Source organism: Sinocyclocheilus rhinocerous, unplaced genomic scaffold (assembly GCF_001515625.1).
Source record: "Sinocyclocheilus rhinocerous isolate Xijiao unplaced genomic scaffold, SAMN03320098_v1.1 scaffold2338, whole genome shotgun sequence".
NCBI lineage: Eukaryota > Metazoa > Chordata > Actinopteri > Cypriniformes > Cyprinidae > Sinocyclocheilus > Sinocyclocheilus rhinocerous.
This window is the reverse complement of record NW_015644013.1, coordinates 344,565-364,269: the sequence shown is the minus strand read 5'-3', so window position 1 is coordinate 364,269 and position 19,705 is coordinate 344,565. Positions and strand designations below refer to the sequence as shown.

Below are 19,705 nucleotides of genomic sequence, written 5' to 3'. Positions count from 1 at the left end.
TATGTACACAAAAGGCCTATTTCTCTCAAATATTGTTCACAAATCTGTCTAAATCTGTCTTAAGCCTGGCTCACACTACAGGATTTTTAGCCCGATTTAGCCCTGATTTTCCCCTCCCGAGAATCGGAGCAAAAATCATGTCGGCGCGGATTATCTGGTAATGTGAGGCGTTCACCGATCGAATCTTGCACCTCCCGATCTGCTCGCACACAAATTGGGGCCGCCCCGATCATATCAAACATGTTTGATATTTAGGATTGAAATCGGGATGATGACGGCTATATGATTACGTCAGTACTTTCACAATAGCCAATGCGCGACCGCAAAACAGCGACTGTACGGCCCCGTTGGATAGTGGAGACAGAGGAAACTGCTTCTTGACGTTTTGTAGTAACACGACTGTCTGTATAATGTGTCGAAAACGTATCACAACCGTTAAGGAGAAAGAGAAGCGCTGGCGTGAAATCGCCTCAGTTTTGAACGTACAGCGGTGAGTGCAGAAAGCTGCTAGCAGGCTAGCTAACATGTACACATCACTGAAATATCAACGACGATCTGCTGCGTGAGATCACGTGAGACGCTCCCTCTGGCATGATAATCTTAATAATATCTTGTAGTGTGTGATGCGCCACGATGTTCAAATCTTGTAGTGTGTGCATGTTAAAGATTTGAGGGAAGATAATCTGCAAAGATTCTCCTTATGTGTGTGCTGCAACCAGATTTCATAATCGGTTAGGATTTTAAAACTCCTGTAGTGTGAGCCCTGCTTAAAGTAGTTTTTCTAGGCACAGTGCTGCTTTGTTTACAGTGGTAACCAGGGAAACACTGTATCACTGCTTTGTTTACAGCGGTAACCAGGGAAACACTGTATCACTGCTTTGTTTACAGCGGTAACCAGGGAAACACTGTATCACTGCTTTGTTTACAGTGGTAACCAGGGAAACGCTGCATCGCTGCTGTTCCAGAAGCGCCACTGTATCCTGAAACAGGATAAAGAATATGAAAAGTGCTCAGTTGCTACAGAAAACAGAAAAAAAGAGTGAGCAACAACAAAAACACGCTACGGGACACGGGTCATTCTCTGCCAGCAGGAGGCGCTTTTGGAGCGGCAGAAACATTGGTTTCCATGGTAACGGCTGTAATCAAAGCAGAGCTCCGCTCATGAACGCTACTTTATCAGATAAAATGAAAATGCCATCGAAACTTTTCTGAAAAGTGAAATATATTGAATTATTGTCCAGCCCTATTGGATCGTGATTAAAATGCAGTGGTTACCTCTCATTTTAAATGGCTACAGAAAGTTTGCCCTGTAATAGAGCAAAAAACATCTTGTTCATGTAGTCATATTTTCATTCCATCTTATCTCTTGCTTAAAAAAAATTAACAAATGTAAAAAATCAGAATCGGCCATGAAAAATCAAGATTGGTGCATCTCTACTGACATTTGACAATTTGATCAGTGATGTGTTTCCAAACCTTCTATCCAGTGTTCAACTTTAAGAGAAGTATTTCAGTAATTCAGTAACTTGTTAACTAATGATTTTGATTATTGTCAAAAATAGGCTATTAGTACTTCTGTACCACGTCGATACTGAACTTTTAAAAACGTAACAATACCGGCCTGTCTGCAGTACTTTTAGTACCAAGATAAAATTGGTACTTTAAAAATAAAAAGTACTCACTGATAGGCGGCTGCTTTCAAACGCTTCCGTGAATATTTATATCACTTTCTGTGATCAGTGATATGCAGTGGCCAATCAGAGGGGTTTAAGTTAGTCAGAATCCACTTATTTTTCACTTGACCCTTTTAAAGCAACACTTAATTGAAAATATTTGAAGGATACATGCCAATATTTAAAAAAAAGTTTTCTTTAATATTATTGTTAGCATAAATAATGAACTGATTTATTTATTTATTTTAAATAGGTAAATAAAATTTTATGCTTCCAATATATTTTGTTTATTTTGCTATGGTACTGAAATTGGTTCTGAAAATAATTTGTTGTAATGTATAATTAAGAGCTCATATTAAAGAGCTGATTTTATAGCTAAGTCATGGCCATAAACTGTATGTTTTTAAAGACTTCTCAAGAGAGGAATATATTACTTTAGGGCATTCTCCTTGTCTTTTATTACCACCATAATTAAAGTAAAAAAGTCCTGGAAAATGATCACCGAAAAAGAGTGGGAACCCTGTCTAGTGTAATGTCAGACGGGTTTGTGATTGTTTATCTGTTTGGTTTGATGAACCCGTCAGGTGGTGAAGAAGTCCAAAGGAAAGAGGGAAAATGAAGAGAGCAAAGAAAACCTGAAAGCCAAATCGGATGACTCTGGAGAAGAGAAAAACACTGACGAGGAGTCGCAGAAAAATGGACAAAAAAAGCGAGGTGTTTGAAGCCTAGTGTTTTTTTTTTTTTAAGAGCTTTATCTGGAATGTGAACGAATGAGCTCTACTAATGTTCTTTGTATCAGCTTTAAGATGTATTATGACACGCATATTTGTGATGATGTTGCTGTTGTAGGAAATAAGCACAAGTGGGTTCCTCTGAGGATCGAGGTGAAGTCTGAGGGTCCTCGCGAGCGCTCGGCCTCCAGGAATAACACGCGTCAGTTTGACGCTCATCGAGTTCCTCCTAACGGCAGAAATGACCTGAGAGGTGCCCACACATCCAAACCCGTCTGCCTTCAGTGCAGCGCTTTATATACCTGCCACATCTCACCAGATGCACACCATAAACACACTTCAGACCCGTTCACACCAAGGACCAAAACTATAAAGATATAGTTCTAAAAATCATTCTCAGTATTAAAGAATAGCAATAGCCCACACCACAGCTATAATGATAAAGGCACAGAGAAACAATATTGTTGGAATCACTTTCAGAACGATTTTTTCCATCTGGTGAACGATACAAACATTGGCCCGATCCATCATGCTATAACGAGCTCGAGGAAAATTCAGCTTTGATCACAGAAATCAATTACAGTTTAACAGATATTCACTTAGAAAACTTGGTAATAATATTTCACAATATTACTGTTTTTTCTGTATTTTTTATCAAATAAATGCAGCCTTGATGAAGAGGCTTCTTTAAAACCATTAAAAGTCTTACTGATCCCAGACTTTTGTATGGCAGTGTAACTGACTTGTATTTCCATTTCGTCAGGCACACCAGCAGTTTTCGAGTGTTTGAGTTTGAAGGTTTTGTGGGTTCTTCGCTACAGCAGCGTGCTGGCTTGTGTTTGTGTTTGCAGACTGGCACAGTGGGAAGTACGATCAGGAGTTCAAGGACGACCATGATGAGGTGTCGAGCGTGAAGAGCGAGGGAGCGCCGTACAGATACACTGCCAGGGGCCGCGGCCGGGGTCGGGGCCGGGGACGAGGACGCGGCAGAGGAGCCGGCAGAGGTAGAGAACTCCAGAAGTGCAGTCACACTTAAATACACACGGACACGACTCCAGCACAGATCTGCACGGGATTCAGAGTCTCTTCACTGAGATAGTTTGGCTTCGGTTTGTGAAGAGACTCATTTGTATTTGAATCTAAAGATGTAAAGACTGTCTGTCCCCATGTTCCAGAAATAACGTTATCCCTCTGGTGTCTTTCGGTCATTTTTGACCAAAAAATAGTTTTTTACTTTATTGGAATGATACAAAACTTGGTACTTGCTATGTGAATGGTCCTAATAAAAATAGTCACACTTGTATTGATTGTGGTTAAAATTTGCCCAAACAAAATCTTAAATCTAAATAATTTTTTGTGATATGAACCTCAAATTTGAAACACAACTTTTTCAGATATATGGCTTTGATTTTTCTTGCAGTTTTAGGGTTAAACATGTTTTGGAAAATATAAATTTCGTATACAATTTCAAAATAATACTTTGGGCATTTTTTATAATAAAAAAAGTTTTTTGTTTATTTTCACTTTTTAAACCGTTTTTCACTTCACCAATAAAATCTGCCAGGTGTCGTCTTTACAAAGAGACCAAACTTAAACTGTCGTAAATCTTGAATTCTTCAGAACTCAGAATTAAGTTGTAAATTTCATTTTCTGGTCTATGCACAAAAAGTGGTTAACAGGTAATAAATTAATCATAACTATTCCATAAATATAATTTAGTACCATAATAAAATATAGTTCATTAATTTCCTTGAAGTAAAAAAACAAAGAAGGGTAATTTGACCACCACACGAACAACACTCCAGAAGTTAAAAGAGAATAATTTTGTTTGTTTCATCACAGTTCTGTAACAAAATACTCCAGGGGTTCATCTGCTGTTTTACTCAGTCTGTTGTTCTGGTCTCATCAGGTCATTATGACTACTATGGCTATAAAGGCTATGAGGGGAAGGATGGTGCTTGCGGTCAGAAGTTCAACAGCACAGTGACCTACTATTACGACAACATGAGCAGCGCTGAGCTGTACGCTGTGGACCAGGACCTGCTGAAGGACTACATCAAGAGACAGATGTGAGTGAACCACGCTCAGCCTCAACACGATTTTAGAGTTGACAGATTCCATAGAAAATCGCGAAGTGTAGATGGTCACAGACTCCGATTGTTTAGCTTCAGACTTTGATTCCACCCAGTCGGAGGAGATCGAACATGTTTGATATTTTCAGCCGATTTTAGAACACATGCTGCACATATCCGTGCTGAATAGTATTGGAAAATAGAATTAGTATGTCCCAAATCACAGTATGTTAAAAAAAGTATGCCAAAGATTCCCGGATGGTCTACTACTTCCGGTTAGAATCCGAAGTACAGATCGATGCACTCTTTAACGGCTAATATTGCCCACAACACATTGCGCGGTGGACGAGGATTCCATTAGAACTACAAACACGCATAAAAAAACTACAAACATGGCGGATATGCACGATCGACGAACAGGCAGAGAAAGGGCTTTGAGTGATAAATAATCAGTGTCTAACCTGATTAAAAAATATTTAATGTTATGCACGTTATATTTCATCTGCAGCAACATTGTGAACTTTTATAATGATATGTTTGGTCATTAACTTTTAAATGCATCATTATGCAAACAAATGAAGAGAGTTCTCGGCATGAGAGAACCACGACTGGCAGATCAACGTGCCTCTTCATTTCTCTCCAATACGGTAGGAAATTAACTTACACAAAATATGTATTTTGTGAACAGTGATTAGATGATTGACAGGACAGTTTAAACCGTGACAGAATGCACGTAACTAAGAAACAGAGCGTCTGTTAAAGACGCAGTTATGACGAAGTAGTCTGTCCCAAAGCTTGCCTACTATTCTGCTACATACTCAAAAGTATGTACACAAAAAGAGTACATACTTTTAGGGCATAGTATAAGTAGGCGAATTGACCGTTCGCAAAGACCCGCCCTCCTTAGTTACTGTTGCCATCCCCGACAAACAATGCCGCTCTCACACTACACACATGTTCTCACGCAGTGAAAAATACATCGGTACCGAAATTTAAAAAATGGCATGATACCAGCATTTCCCGCTAGAATTTGAGCGCTGCTGAGCGGATTCTTAAACACTGGTAATTGGCCACTGTGTTCACACGCTCAACAGATATGTCTGTGATTGGCTACAATGAGCGTTTGAGAGCCGCGTCTATCAGCGGATGCCTAATATATCTGCCGAGGTGGTTTTAAGAACACAGATAAACTATACATTGTCGCAGTCGAGTGTTTATTGTCTCCATGTTTCATCATTCGGAGCGTTTCTTTCTTTTATTCAGTTACAAGAATAGCTGGATGCCTTTGTCTGTATTGGGGATTTCCTGGAGCGCCATGAGTTCTATTACTTCTGTGATGCATATGTGGATTTTCAGCACAAGGGCACCCTCTGGTGTCCAGTATGAATGAAACTGACATTACATGTGTTTATAGCACTAAATAATGGGCGATCCATAAAAGTAATACTTCTCTCAAAAGAAATTTGAAGAAGACATATGATAATCCATGCTTTTCTACAGTGTTCAGAAGTGTACTGGAGTTATAAAAAAAAAAAAAAGCATTTTAAATCGCAAAAAAAATACTCTGATGTGCCAAGTCATCAGAACTGAACCAAAACCTTGTTTAAAAAATCGAGGTATTTATTGAACCGTGTGCTAGCGGTGTTTTTGCATTCCCACTGTTCAAGGTCCTTGCACACTGAGTCTGAAATTTTCGTATGCGTTTTTCCATATTCGTCATCCTAAAAATTCGTCACGCACAGAAACCTTGCACACTGAGTCCGATGCGTATTAATGAATCCGCTGTGAAAAAATTCACACAACAGTAATGTTACTAAATGGAGTCTTCAAGCAGTGAGGATGTTTTTGTTGTCCTCTCGCTGCTTAAAAAGAGAAAAAGAAAGGAAATGTTGGGTCCATCCAATCCTGAGATATAGAGAGGAAGAAGAGTTCCCCTCCTTATTAATTATCACGTGCGATTCAAGAAGACCACCAATTTCTGTGAACTCTGTGTGCAAGGATCTTTACACTGCTTTGTGCTGCGAGACGAAGTGGATGAACTTGACAATCGCCAATCTGCTGTCTCTTTAAGACCTCATGCACGGATCTAATATACTGTTACACAGGGCTCTACGATTACTTTTCTTTTTAGGAGCGCTGGTCCTACATTCACAATTCAACACAAGCACCTCAGAAAATGTAGTTTAGTGTTTCATGACCCTTTAAAAACTAGCAATGCGAACTATTCATTTGTGAACGAATGGCATTGCAGAGTTGGTTCTTTTGTAGTGAATTGCCAAATGTTTCTGCATTATTCGAGCTGTTGGAAACACATGAACGCAGATGTTAAAAACAAGAGTTGTGTGTGGTCTTCTCCCCATGTTGAGACGGTGTGTTTGTTTCTGCAGTGAATACTACTTCAGCATGGACAACCTGGAGAGGGATTTCTTCCTGCGCAGGAAGATGGATCAGGAGGGCTTCCTGCCGATCACTCTGATCGCAAGCTTCCACCGAGTGCAGGCGCTCACCACAGACTTCAGCCTCATCATAGAGGTCAGATCCTCGCCGGCCGGTCGCACCGCTGCCTTATGAGCCGCCGCGTTTGAACCCGTGACGTTTGCTTTTCTTTCAGGCCCTCAAGGACAGTAAGGTGGTGGAGATCACCGATATGAAGATTCGCTGCAAGGAGGAGCCTGAGAAATGGCCGCTGCACGGCCTCGCTTTGCCGGACCATTCGCACACAGACTTCTCTCAGCTCATCGACTGCCCAGAGTTTGTTCCCAGGAACGTTGTGGAGAAGCAGACAGGTGAGCGCGAGCTCTGGCCGTGAGATGAGCCAGTTCTGACTAGCGATGTGACAGTCTCGATGTTATCGTGGTCACATGATGATATTAAACGATAGGTCTTTCTCTCAAAGTGCACTAGATAGAATAATTTAACTTTAAAATGTACAAAATTTTCATTTTCCCCCCAATTTTTCATTTGTATTTTTTTTCTTTTTAAATATCGCAATAAATACTGTATCGTGAGATTTTGATATCGTTACATCCCTAGTTCTGACTGAAGGTTTGATAACTTTCATTTTTTTTTACCAATTCTTCATTTGTCTTTTTTTTTTTTTTAAATATCGCAATAAATACCGTATCGTGAGATTTTGATATCGTTACATCCCTAGTTCTGACTGAAGGTTTGACCCGCAGGTTCTCCGAGAGCCTCCGCGCCGGTGCGGCCCAAGACCGGTGATCTGAGTAACCTGAAGCTGATGCCGAAGGGCCTGTCTGCCAGCCTGCCCGATCTGGACTCGGAGTCATGGATCGAAGTGAAGAAGAGGCCTCGGCCGTCACCAGCGCGACCCAGGGTACAAACACACATTAGATTAGGGCTAAATCATATTGAGTCGCGATAAAATATGTTGAAATCAATGATGAGCTCTGGACATTTTTACTCAATGTAAATTAATCTTAACAGCATGCATAAATGTGACAACAGCCAGTCAGTGCTTGTTGCTAATAGGCCAAGTCCGCATGTTCTGTGTGTTTTGGTGTTTCATCTGATACAAAAACTCAAACACGCACATGTGGCGCTCGCTGTGCATCTATGACTCAATATATGTGACCCTGGAGCACAAAACATCATCTGAAAGCTGAATAAAGCTAAGCTTTACATTGATGTATGGTTTGTTAGGATAGGACAATATTTGGCTGAGATACAACTATTTGAAAATCTGGAATCTGAGGGTGCAAAAAAATCTAAATATTGAGAAAATCATCTTTAAAGTTGTTCAAATGAAGTTCTTAGCAATGCATATTACTAATCAAACATTAAGTTTTGATATATTTACGGTAGGAAATGTACAAAATATCTTCATGGAACATGATCTTAATATCCTAATGATTTTTGGCATAAAAGAAAAATGTATAATTTTGACCCATACAATGTATTGTTGGCTATTGCTACAAATATACCCCAGCGACTTAAGACTGCTTTTGTGCTGCAGGGACACATATGTGAGGACATGACCACATGAACTTCATCTCCAGAGCTGCTCTGAGACTCACTTTTAGCTTTACACGGTTTCATTTGAGAAAAACCACCGTCAAACACGCACTGAAACTGAAAGACCTTCACGACAACCCGCTGGTTTAACTTGAAGAAATTATGACAGAAATATATTACTATTGGATAGCCAAGTAAAATAAAATTCTCAAAGTAATAATAATATCATTTTTTTTTTTTAAAGGAATATCATACAACCAAGGATTTTTTTTATTTCATTTGTACAGTTCTGTTGTGCAGCATCTTGCTTGACAATAAAAATGCAGCGTTTTGTTGTAAATTGGTTTAATTTCATCACATTTTAAAAGAATGATCAAAAACTGTTAGTTTTATCAACTCATTTCAATAGATACCTTTTTTTCTGATAAATTGGTATTGACTCATAAAACATCCAGAAAAAAATAAAATGGAAAAAAGAATTTAGGGGAAAAAATAATTAAATTAAAAGTTTAAAAAACTAAAAAATGTTTAAATAACTAAATTAAAAGTTTACTCTGTAGCGTTTAATTGTAAACAAAATTATGTTTACATTTGTTCTCAAGGTCTAACAAACGTGTAAAGTTTTTCCTTCCCTATTAACAGTAAATGCAATAAATATCAATATGTGATATGGAAAAAAAAATTCATCCTATTTTTGGCCATATTGCCCAACCCTAAATTAGATATTCAGTCATTAGAATTGGGGTAAATACAACAAATATAAAGATGAGCTTCCATTTTCTTTTAAGCAAGACCTGGATGTTCTCTTGACTATATTGAACTGTACTAGATATATTTACATGTAAATACAAATTTTACCTAAATATGACCCTGGAGCACAAAAGCAGTGTTAAGCCCTTATGACTGGTTTTGTGGTCCAGGGTCACAAATGATGGACAGAATTGCTGAAAATAATATAATGCTTATCACCACTTCACATCCACACTTTCATTATCCTTTCTACCAACTTTATGTTGAGTACAACAGCATTTGCAATCACTGTGCAACTTTATTCTCAGAGAATCTGTACCATCAGAAAAAATGGCCCTTATGACTGGTTTTGTGGTCCAGGGTCACAAATGATGGACAGAATTGCTGAAAATAATATAATGCTTATCACCACTTCACATCCACACTTTCATTATCCTTTCTACCAACTTTGTTGAGTACAACAGCATTTGCAATCACTGTGCAACTTTATTCTCAGAGAATCTATACCATCAGCTCTCAGCATGTTAATGTCACAGTTTTGTCTTGTCAGTTTTAGCCTAATATAGATCTAGTTGATTTTTAATTGCACTTTGTTGATGCATGTAGTATAATTAAAACGTTGATTTAGCATTTGAAAAAAATAGATTGTTGAGTTCGTCATTACCAAATAAAGTTTAAACTTACTTTTTTAACATTGCAGTCAAGTTTTTGTTTCTTGAGCATTGCAAATACCGAAATGACAGCCTTGAATCTGGAGCGCGTGAAACTGATGCGTGTCATTGATGGACGGTTTGTTGCAGAAAGCAGAAGAAGCGCGGACGCCGGTTCAGACCGGCCCGAGCGCAGGCGAAGACCAGGACGAGCCGGAGGAGCTGGACTTCATGTTCGACGAGGAGATGGAGCAGATAGACGGCCGACGCAACACTTTCACCGACTGGTCAGATGAGGATTCGGACTGTGAAATCAACGATCAAGACGTCAACAAGATTCTGATCGTCACGCAGACGCCGCCGTACCTGCGCAAGCATCCCGGAGGAGACCGGACGGGGAACCACACCTCGCGCTCCAAACTGACCAGCGAACTGGGCAAAGTCATTAACGACGGACTTTATTACTACGAACAAGACCTCTGGGACGAAACGTACGAGCCCGAGTATGCCACTATCAAGGTGAGCTGTCATCTGATTTATGGCCGTTTGCTGTTGATGCACGTCAGGACTGATCTTTAGTGCAGAAACGGCTTCCAGTGAGCAATGCACAAGAAAAAACAAACATTTAGTTTACTTTTTTTTTTCTTCCCCAATGAGAAAATAGGATGGTTTGTGCCCATGCAAAAAATCTAAATCAGTAATAGAGAGAACGGCACACTACACAGGGCTCTACAGTCCGACCAAAAATGACTGAATGTGTAAAAATATTTAAAAGCACCAGATAGGGGTGTGCGATATCAAATATCCAAACTATATGATGATAATCTATTTTGTAGTTCACCCACATTTTATAATAGATAAAGACTCAGTTGAAATTAGGGGTGTGCGATATATATCGTCTGCGATAATATCGTAATTGTTGTTTTAACGATGTGCGATTTGACATTATCGAGTATTTTGCAAAAACCATTCAAAACACCTCTACAGAGCGCACGCATACATTACGTGGAGTCTAGACTAGAGCGAGTGTGCTCTTTCACTGCATGATTCAGAATGATCACAAATTCTAGACACGGGGGCAGAAAATGTATATATTTATACCACTTCATATAGTTAATTAATTTCACTCGAAGAGTGCCTTTTTTTCTCCAAAAAATACCATAATTACGAATGTGATAATGACTTTTTACAACAGTTCAATAAACAAGAAGTTAATTAAGAGACTTGCGTTTTAGACACCATATTGCCTGTTTTTGTGCTATTTCGATAACAATAATTCCAAACACAGCCACAGCACTGTTTTGTGTCTCTGAGCAACATGACGGCGTTTCGTTCCTGAATGAATCAACTGTTTAAATGATTCGGTTCAATCGCAGTGACTCACTTATTATCAGTGACTTGCTGCCACCTACTGGTGGTTTTAATTTCACATTCAAAGTATCTTTTTATTATTGAAATAATTTCAAATAACAGTATTCAACGTTTTATGTTTAGTGTATCAAAACATTATTTATGCATTTGTAATTGCAGGTTAAATGCATTCATGTCCTGCACTAAGCAGTGTGTAAATGCATCTAAATGCCACTTCAGATGCAGCTCCTGTGTTTCCTCTGCACTGCAAAGATGAATTTTGCTGATACTGATTTAATTTGCTTGGTAACAGCTAGGGTTGCACGATTAATCGAATGCGATATTCATGTGCATCTCGTCAGTAAAGCCGGTTCTGTGATCAGTAGTAAATCTCCATCATTAATAACATGTTTTTAAAATCCTTCTGTCAGATGATGTGGCTTCTTAAACAGAATAATTAAGGCACGCGATATTTCATAGTATTCTAAGCAGTGATAAAGGCTGTGTTGATTAGCATTGCATTATTATATATCGGATGGAGATTTACTGCTGATCACAGAACCGTGCTTCACTGAAAGATACGCACGACAATCACAGCTTCTGTCTAATCGCGATTTATCGCCTTTGTGATTTAAATTCGATTAATCGTGCAGCCCTAGTAACAGCCCAAATGTCTTATTATTCTAATTTACTGATTAAATGTAAGAATTTGATTTGACTCAAAAGATAATGCACACTTTTAGAAAATATCGTCTAATTATCGTTATCGATAAACTCCTAGAAAATATCAAGATATTAATTTTTGTCAATATCGCACACCCCTAGCACCAGAGTGTATTTGTGTTTGAGCTCTGGAGCGCAGCACAGGTTTCTGTTTACAGCGTGTTTTTGCAGCATTGAGCAAAGTAGCCAATCACAGCCATATCTGTTGATTTCTTGAACGCAGCAGCCAATTATAGGAGTTTAAGTCAGAATCCACTCACTGCTTATAATTCCAGAGATTTGTTCCGTGTTGAATGCAAACTCACGAATCCTGTCATTATAACAAACAAAGTGTAGACACAATGTAAATAATAGATTCAACGTGCAGTGTAGAGCTTCATTGATTATAAGGGAAGTTTGTGAGATCGAGATGAACCTAGATGAGTGATAGCTTTTTAATGATTATAAAGTTAGTTTGTAAATGGGATACTGATTTTATGACAGCAGTTCAATAAACAAGAAGTCCATATTAAGTGACTTAGATTTTAGGATCCCTGTTGTCTGATTTTACTCTATTTCGTTAACAAAAATAGTTCCAAAGTCACAGTGGTGTTTCGTTTATGAATGAATCTGTGTTTTTGAACGAATCCAGTGATAAAAGCACTTCTGAATCAGCAGTTTGAATAAATCGATTGAATGAATGATTCCGTGAAAAAGACAGTGACTTGCGCCACCTTCTGTCGGTTTTGGTTTCATTTTTAAAATATAATTTCAGTTATTTGAATCATTACATATTTCTATATTCAAACTTCATATTTAAAACATTAACCTCATAACATTATTATGAATTTAAATGTATTCATGCCACCTCTAAACCTCGTTAAACAGTCTGTAAATATACCTAAATAGCACTTTTATGTTCTTCTGTGCCACCTCTGTAGTGCAAAGATGAATTTTGTTGATACTGATTTCGTTTGATTGGTTACTTATTCTGATTGTTTTAATCATTTTGAAAAAGTTGATAAATATTAACGCATTTGACATAAGATTTAATAAGGTTAGGAAAAAATGCCTTTACCAAGGTAAAAAAAATATTGCCTCGTAATGGGAAGGTTAATTTATTGATCATAAAGATCTCTGAAATTTTTTTAAATTTAAAGCACAAGTGCTCCTAATAACAGATGTCCTGCTGTAGTGCACTAAAAGCATTACTAATACTAGGTAGTGTGAGAAAGCATAGCCAAGAACAAAATGGTAAAATTATTAAAAATGCACCAAGAGCAACAATACAACTTTAAAATATCATGAAAAGCACAGCAGTAGTGTGACGTCACCAGCAGCAGCAGAAATCAGCCCATTCTCTGCAGATGTGAGTGATCTGTCATTACACTGATGTACATCACTGACTGCTCTCTGTGTTTTGTCTGAGTTTTATTCTGTCAGATTCTGGGTGTGTGTCCATTCTCGCGCTCTTCTGTTCTCCTCGCGGCCGCTGAGAGCGTGTTCTTTAGCGCCGTGTTTCTGGACGGGCGGCACAGAAAGGTCTTGCACCAGAGCGTTTGTTGTGGTCTTTTGTGTCGCGCTCTTTGTGCCATTCACGTGCCGTGTGCGGTAAGGCCAGCGGTGCTAGAAAAGCCAGATAGCGTTAGCTTCAGTTATCTGCTGTTTGAGCAACAGCTCTGGGGGTCATGGCTCGCTCCGGCTCACAGGTACGAGCGAGATGTGTATCGATTAGAGCTTTGAAATAATGTTGTGCCATTAGAGCTTTAATATTGGTTTTGCTTCTTATATTGTCCTGCTGCATGTGTGTGAGGTTCTTAATGACAAGTGCTTGTCATCTAGTCATCTAATTTCTTCAAGACTAGTCATAACTTTAATTCAGTTTGTATTGTAGTCTTTACTTCAAAAACTGTCTGTTTTATGTATTAGGGTCTGAGATGTGGGAACAGTGAAGAGAGAGAGGGCAAACATTTTTGCATTTTAGGTCAGCATTGCCATCTAATCAGCCAATATTGTCTTAATTAGACATAGCACTTCATCTTTTAGAACATGGGAATCTTGATTTTTGTCAAATGTTGCAACAAGATGTTTAAAAAATGTTTCTTTTTTTTTTTTTAGAAAAAAAAAAAAAAGTTATGGACATATAATGTAATAAAACAATATTTTAACAATACCTTAACGTAACTACCAATGAGCATGTAAAGCAAAAATCGTCAAAAGAAATCCCGTGTGGAGCATGCCCCCGATCCGCGCAATGTTCTCACCTTTTTTCCCCTTCACCTGTTTGCATCTCTGTATATTGTAACAACAGCAAGAAGTGGAGAACTTCAGAAAGGTGCACCTGATCAGCCGAGAGCAGTTCGAATGTCTGACCCCTGAACCTCCCGTCGACCCCAACCAGGAGGTTCCTCCCGGACCCCCCCGACCCCAGCAGAGTGAGTCTGACCCACAAACACACTTACACTCGGCCTGGGCCATTTTAACACTTCAGCAGGATTTTATTGTTTTTCTTATTGAAGGAAGAGATGTTTTGAATAAATGATGGAGCGCTGATATTCACACAGAATGATAAATGTGAGGAAAACGCAAACTTATGAGACACAAGCTGAACTTTTTAAAACTGTTTGTTTTAAAACTGACATAGGTTAGGAAACATTTGCATTTTTCTTATTTTGCATTATTTATGAACACATAGGATACAATATTTGCCTTCATATTTCATGCATCTTTTCTGCAAAGATATTTAACAAGTGATTTTGTTTGCATTTACAGCATGTTAAGAACTTCACATGTGCTGCACTTGGAATAGAACTTTGTGTGTTCAGTTTTAATGTGTATCTTTGCTTTAATTTATTTTCATGATCTGAGGTAAACTCTCTATTGTTGCTTTCAGTATCATGGCTATAAGGTCACACAAAATTATATTTAAACTCGCATTAGACTATCACTGTCATATAGTTTGTATGTTGTTGTTCCAGCCGCGACATCGCAGAAATAGAAACCGTTTTTAAAATAGAAATTTTGTGTGTCGCTTCTCAATATTTAGATTTTTTTGCACCCTCAGATTCCAGATTTTCGAGAAATTGACCCTTATGACTGGTTTTGTGCTCCAGGGTCTCATTTAGGACAAGAACTTTGATTAACATGGAAAAAGATACCTTTTATCGCGTGTCGCAGCTTCGTGTGTGGTTAGGACACGGTGTTACAATCATCAAAACCATGCTGTCTCACTTGATTTGTTCTGAAGGTTTAAAGACGTGAATGTTTTCTCTCTCATAGTCCCCACAGAAGCCTTGGCCAACAAACTGTTCGGAGCGCCTGAGCCGTCAGCTATCGCCCGCTCTCTTCCGACGGCCGTGCCTGACTCTCCCAGCTACCGCACGCCTCGCACGCCCCGCACCCCGCGGCTCAGGGACCCCGCGCAGACGCCCCGCTTCTACCCCGTGGTGAAGGATGGACGGCCGCTGGACGCCAAAGTACGTATACGCTCTTACAGGCTGCAAACAGTGCGGTCCTGTCAGTTATTAGGGCTGGGGAAATAAATCATCGCATCGCGAATCAAGATTCTGAGATTTTCCGAATGCATGGCGATTCTTTCTCGAGTCGATTCTGAGCTTATAGTTTTGAACAGCAGATGGCGCTGCATGCTTTAGAAACAGCTGTACTCCGCTCGTTTCCAAATCCTTACACACACTTGAACCTAAAATAATCATTCATAAACTTCGAAAAGGTTGAAGCGAGTTAAAAGGGTGTTCACAGTGGGCTGTGTTTACATTAATCTGGCGTCATAAAAGCATTCTGAGCCGAGGTGAAATTACAAACTCAGCCGAACACACAAGCGCTCTTCTTCATGAGCATTTGAGTGTGCGGATAAAAACTAGAGTAGAGCGCCATCTGCTGTTAAAGTCTAAGCTCATAATCAATGCATTCAGAAAATCTCAGAATTGATCCATGAATCGATTCTGCATCGATTTATCGTGGCAGCCCTATCAGTTATTGACTTTTCTTTCAGACGCCTCGCAAGCGAAAGACGCGGCACAGCTCCAATCCGCCCATGGAGTGTCACGTGGGCTGGGTGATGGACTCCAGAGAGCACCGCTCACGCACCGCCTCCGTCAGGTCAGCAAACACACGGGCTTCATGTCCATTCACCTGATAGAGACTTCATCTGAGAATAATAAAGTCTTCAGAATAGCACAAACGGACTATTGAATCGGTTTCATCTCATCCATTAAAAATGGATAAGAAATGTATGTGTATGCATACTAAAAAATGTGATGCTAAACTAATTTCAAGTATTTAACTCCTAGATCAAAAATTTGAGAAACAAATTCAGTCAAAATTGCTGAAGTCATACATTTAATTTATCCAGTATTTAACCTGTTAACTGGGTGCTCTTTAAAAAAAAAAAAAAACATTTATTTATATGGTGAATCACAGATTTTTTTTTTATTGCCTTTTTTCCCTATCACATATTTTAGTAATCATTGTAAATTAGATATCATTCGAAAATTACTTAAAATTCATCCTGTACAAACCGCTATGAAATCGGACCATGTGTTACCATGGAAATGGTACTTTAAACCATCTTAGCTAGCAGATCCCCCTAGCTGGCGGTGTCAAATGTTACAAAATGTATACAATATTTTATAAATCAAAACTTTTTCTAATCTTGACAAAACACATACTGTAGTAGAAAAGGTCTGTGAGTCTCAAGATTCCATATTTGGTGGTTATTTTGTGATAGAATATTGTGACAGAAATGTATGCATTTGTTACAGGGAAATACATTTAAAAATTCATTGGAGTCTTTGTCACCAGGTGGCTGTTGTTGGTGTAATGCTTAATCTCACAGGAACCTCAGTTTTTGAGATATCAACTTCAAATTAGGAACATAGCTTAATATATAAAGAAATTTTAGATTCCAAACTATTTTGTAAAATATTTTTATATAAAAAAATTGGTAAAGTACTTAAACTTTTGACACTTAAATTTTCAGCAAAATTGAGCAATAATCTGCCAATTGTCCTCTTTAAAAAGGGACCGACCTTAGATCTGTATTCCAAAGCGTTCATGAACTACATACATTTAAGTTCAGATTTCATGCATTTTCACATCTGTGTTTATTCTGCAGTGATGGTATAATAAAAGAAGAAGAATAAAAACAATTATAGATAGATAGCCGACTCCTACAATTGTGTTTTTTCCCTTCCGTGCTGATCACAGATGTTGTCTTTTCTCTGCAGCTCGAATGCGAGTCCGTCTGAAGGCACCGCAGCGATGGGTAATTACGGCTGCACTCCTCAGTCTCTCCCCAAGTTCCAGCACCCGTCGCACGAGTTACTGAAGGAGAACGGATTCACGCAGCATGTTTATCACAAGTACCGGCGGCGCTGCCTCAACGGTGAGTTACACTCCTCCACTGGAGCGTCTCCTCCTCAAAGCCTCGCGCTCATTTCTCTCTGTCGCTCCTGCAGAGCGCAAGCGGCTCGGCATCGGCCAGTCTCAGGAGATGAACACGCTCTTCCGCTTCTGGTCCTTCTTCTTGAGAGATCACTTCAACAGAAAGATGTACGAGGAATTCAGACAGCTGGTGGTGGAGGACGGGAAGGAAGGCTACAGGTATGAAAACAAACGTCTTAAAGGTTTATTATGTAGAATAACGTAAAGTCATTTCAGTGCTGACAGGCGGCAAGCTGTGATTTTAATTACTGTCCCGATAGAAAATGTTGGTGTTTTGAGAGAATTCCGGGCCAGATTACTTACTATTTGTGACCCTGGAGCACAAAACTAGTCATAAGGGTCAATTTTTCGAAATTGAGATTTATACATAATCTGAAAGCTGAATAAATAAGCTTTCCATTGATGTATGGTTTGTTAGGATAGGACAATACTTGGTCGAGATGCAACTATTTGAAAATCTGAAAAATATAATGGTTTGTGAAGTTCAATTATCTTTATGCATCAAACATATGTGACTCTGGAGCACAAAACCAGTCATAAGGGTCGATTCTTTTCTGGAATATGAATACATAATCTTTCCATTGATGTATGGTTTGTTAGGATAGGACAATATTTGGCTGAGATACAACTATTTGAATATCTGGAATCTGAGGGTGCAAAAAAATCTAATATTGAGAAAATCATCTTTAAAGTTGTCCAAATGAAGTTCTTAGCTATGCATATTACTAATCAAAAATTAAGTTTTGATATATTTACAGTAGGAAATTTACAAAATATCTTCATGGAACATGATCTTTACTTAATATCCTAATGATTTTTGGCATAAAAGAAAAATGTATAATTTTGACCCATACAATGTATTGTTAGCTATTGCTACAAATATACCCCAGCGACTTAACACTGCTTTTGTGCTCCAGGGACACATTTGTGACCTGTGCTGGCAGAATGAGTCACAATGAGCAAACTTTCAAAAATTTGCTATTTTCTTTTTCACATTCTCCGTTAAAATACCTTTAAAATGATGTATGATTCGTTGGAATCGGATGAAAAATGACTGCGCTATAAACGTTTGAAGTCGACAAAGTCAGCAAAGTAACTTCTGAGAAAAATCGAGGTTCCAAAGCAAAATCACCTGCAACATTGCATCGTTTCCTCCACTTCTTTTGTTAATATTAATTACTTTATTAATAATCACAATATAGCCATTTTTTATTTTATCTTTGTTATTAAAAATAAGAACAGATGCAAAAAAAAAACAACAACAGTAGAATAAATATAAATATGAAACAAATAGGCCTAGTGCATTACTTTTTTCATTTTACATCTATACAAAACCATTCAATTAAAAAAAACAAATTCAAATGTAAAAATCAGTGTGTTCATTACAAATAAATTGATTATTAAAACTACAAAAGCAGTTCAATCGAGACCAGCAAACGTTTCTTTTATTGTTTGATTGACGGCCGTTATAGTAAGTCCTACTGTAATGTATCTAATATAATGCTACACATCAGATGTTTTCCCAGCAGTTCCCCAAACGTTCTCTTAAGACAACAGATCATGTTTGCGTGAATAGCCTACTTAATTCTGTGTATACAGTATGTGTATATTTATCGGGATCGTGCGCTGGTGGAAGCGTCTTTATGTGAACGATTCGTATATCAGTAAGAAGCTAGCCGAGAAAAAGGTACTCCTCTCAGAAAACGTACAAATAAAGATAATTTTAGATGTTTAATTACTATTTGGAGCATTGGGATCGCTAGACGAGGGCTTAATGAACTCCTTTTTGTGAAACCTGAAATTCGACCAAAATCTACGTTTTTCACACTCATTTTGCCAGAACGGGTCACATTTTAAGATTGAGCCCAAGATCATGTTGCAGTTGAATTTCCATTGAAATCGACGCTTCTGTTTACAAGGAGCAGTTCATAGAAAACTATTGTAATCACAACTTTGTGCTGTAGTCAAACACTGTTGATTTTTGTTTTTATAATCAAAAGCTGTAATAATTTATATTTTTTAAATTCTGCCTTCCACCATTTTTGACAGTCATAGTCTGCATGAATTGCATTATTAATGTGGTCTTTTGTTTTTAATAAGTTATGGACAGCAGAGATTATGAACTGATGGGCTGTCTCGTGTTCCTCAGGTACGGTCTGGAGTGTCTCTTCAGGTTTTACAGCTATGGACTTGAGAGGAAGTTCAGGCCGGACATATTTAAAGATTTTCAAGAGGAGACCATTAAAGACTACGAAGCAGGTCTGTCTCTGAAATATAGGGGTGGGGAAAAAATCGATTCAGTCTTCTAGTGATTCGTTTTGATTCACAAATTTAAAAAA

General features: G+C 38.4%; 1 protein-coding gene across 2 annotated transcripts in view; it reads left to right on the top strand.

Moving 5' to 3' along the window:
• LOC107757874 (la-related protein 1-like) overlaps positions 1-19,705 on the top strand; it is a 38,330-nt gene that overhangs the window by 10,488 nt on the left and 8,137 nt on the right. For both annotated transcript variants that reach the window (XM_016575478.1, XM_016575479.1), the window contains 14 exons: positions 2,258-2,387; positions 2,523-2,657; positions 3,256-3,408; positions 4,314-4,473; positions 6,864-7,008; positions 7,088-7,262; positions 7,656-7,813; positions 10,002-10,370; positions 14,215-14,338; positions 15,183-15,379; positions 15,916-16,022; positions 17,150-17,307; positions 17,381-17,525; positions 19,516-19,625. In XM_016575478.1, the coding sequence (XP_016430964.1) occupies positions 2,258-2,387; positions 2,523-2,657; positions 3,256-3,408; positions 4,314-4,473; positions 6,864-7,008; positions 7,088-7,262; positions 7,656-7,813; positions 10,002-10,370; positions 14,215-14,338; positions 15,183-15,379; positions 15,916-16,022; positions 17,150-17,307; positions 17,381-17,525; positions 19,516-19,625 (2,266 nt within the window). The remainder of the gene's footprint in view (positions 1-2,257; positions 2,388-2,522; positions 2,658-3,255; positions 3,409-4,313; positions 4,474-6,863; positions 7,009-7,087; positions 7,263-7,655; positions 7,814-10,001; positions 10,371-14,214; positions 14,339-15,182; positions 15,380-15,915; positions 16,023-17,149; positions 17,308-17,380; positions 17,526-19,515; positions 19,626-19,705) is intronic.